This window comes from Seriola lalandi, unplaced genomic scaffold, assembly GCF_002814215.2.
Source record: "Seriola lalandi dorsalis isolate HSWRI2012SDOR001 ecotype SW California unplaced genomic scaffold, Sedor1 jcf7180002054143, whole genome shotgun sequence".
NCBI lineage: Eukaryota > Metazoa > Chordata > Actinopteri > Carangiformes > Carangidae > Seriola > Seriola lalandi.
The window spans coordinates 150681-152177 of NW_019524696.1; the positions used below are offsets into that span (position 1 = coordinate 150681).

At 42.8% G+C, this 1497-nt stretch overlaps 1 protein-coding gene across 1 annotated transcript in view; it reads left to right on the forward strand.

The window, feature by feature from the left end:
- Positions 1-691: 691 nt before the first annotated feature.
- parvaa (parvin, alpha a) overlaps positions 692-1497 on the forward strand; it is a 17664-nt gene continuing 16858 nt past the window's right edge. The window contains exon 1 of the mRNA XM_023403544.2: positions 692-988. Coding sequence (XP_023259312.1) covers positions 853-988 — 136 coding nt within the window. The 5' untranslated portion in view covers positions 692-852. The remainder of the gene's footprint in view (positions 989-1497) is intronic.

Consider the following 1497-nt stretch of genomic DNA (forward strand, 5'->3'; position numbering starts at 1 on the left):
TGTTACAATGCAACTCAAATATTTAATGTTAAAATATTTTTTATATTGTTAAGCTCGATGGATAGAAGAGAAGTTTGAATATGTTTAAACAACATTAAATATATATTTCAAAAGTACAATTACAAAAATATTTTAAAAGATTTTTGTTGAATGCACTAGAAAGTACTGGTTGGAAAATTAATGACTTGGTGTTAAGTTGACTATAAGACTTTAATACATCTTTGAAAACAGACATTTTTTCCATTTCTCAATACTACAACTGCTTCTTTGTACAAATTCAAGGCAATAATAGTGGGATTTTCTAGTTTATTTATTTATTTTACATGTAATTGAGGTATTCATGTTATCTTCCAACATGCTCGCAAGAATATCATAAAATTTGACAAGCTAGCAAACACTACTTTTCATAATGTTGTGTCACCAATGAACCGGTGTGAAGCACGGCCTCTTGTGGTGTGGGTGGTGTATCTTCCTTTTGGGACATCTCAGCTCCTCCTGGTCCTCCTCCTGGTCCTCCTCCTCTTCTTCTTCCTCCTCCTCCTCTTCCTCCTCCTCCTCCTCCTCCTCCTCCTCCACCTCCTCCTTCCCCGGTCAGCAGCTGCGCCTCTCCTAAAACCCAAACCGCCCTCCCGTCCCGTTGTGGTCCTCTGGCCTGCTCTGCGGGCCCTCCCACACAGAGGAGGGGCCACTCACTCCAGCCAACTTCAGGGGAGAAAATGTCTGGAATTCCGTTTCCGCTTTGGGGAGTGGACGGTGATTTTTTTAACTTCACTTGCCAACCGACTTTCATTTCCACGTCAACTCGGGACAGTTTTGCGTTAACCGTCCTGGATTAAATCATCGTTAACGACGATGGCTTCCTCGCCTCAGAAGTCCCCGTCCTCTCCGAAATCTCCGACGCCTAAATCCCCGTCTTCCAGAAAGAAAGACGATTCTTTCCTGGGAAAACTTGGTGGAACTTTGGCGAGAAGGAAAAAGGCTAAAGAAGGTAGCGTTTAACGGCTAGCTAAAAATAACGAACCAGAAACTTCCAGAGCCGTTGGCGGTTGGTTTTTTAAACGGTTCTGTTTTTCAAAAGTAAACATTAAATTATTAAGTTATAACGATATTTCACATCATAACAAACAGCAGCAATCCCCACAAACTCAACACTACTATGCGTCCTCATTTCAGTTAGCTATTAAGATTTATACTTTTAATTCAGCTTTGAATTTACATTAATGACAAAGAAACAGCAATTAACTACAACGTGTTGCTGCGTGTGTGTGTGTGTGTGTATGTGTGTTTTCATGGCCGCGGGCTGTGTCTGTATCCATGTAAGGTATTGAATCAGCTACTACTGTAATACGTGAGGAATGAGGCACGAGTAAACACAGGCCCGTCACAGACTGAGGCAGGAGGCTGGGTCCACCATCACACTCCCTTCTTTCCCACATTACTGCAGGAACATTTGTGGTAATGTTGTTCCTCTTGGGGGGGGGAGGGGGGGGGGGGGGG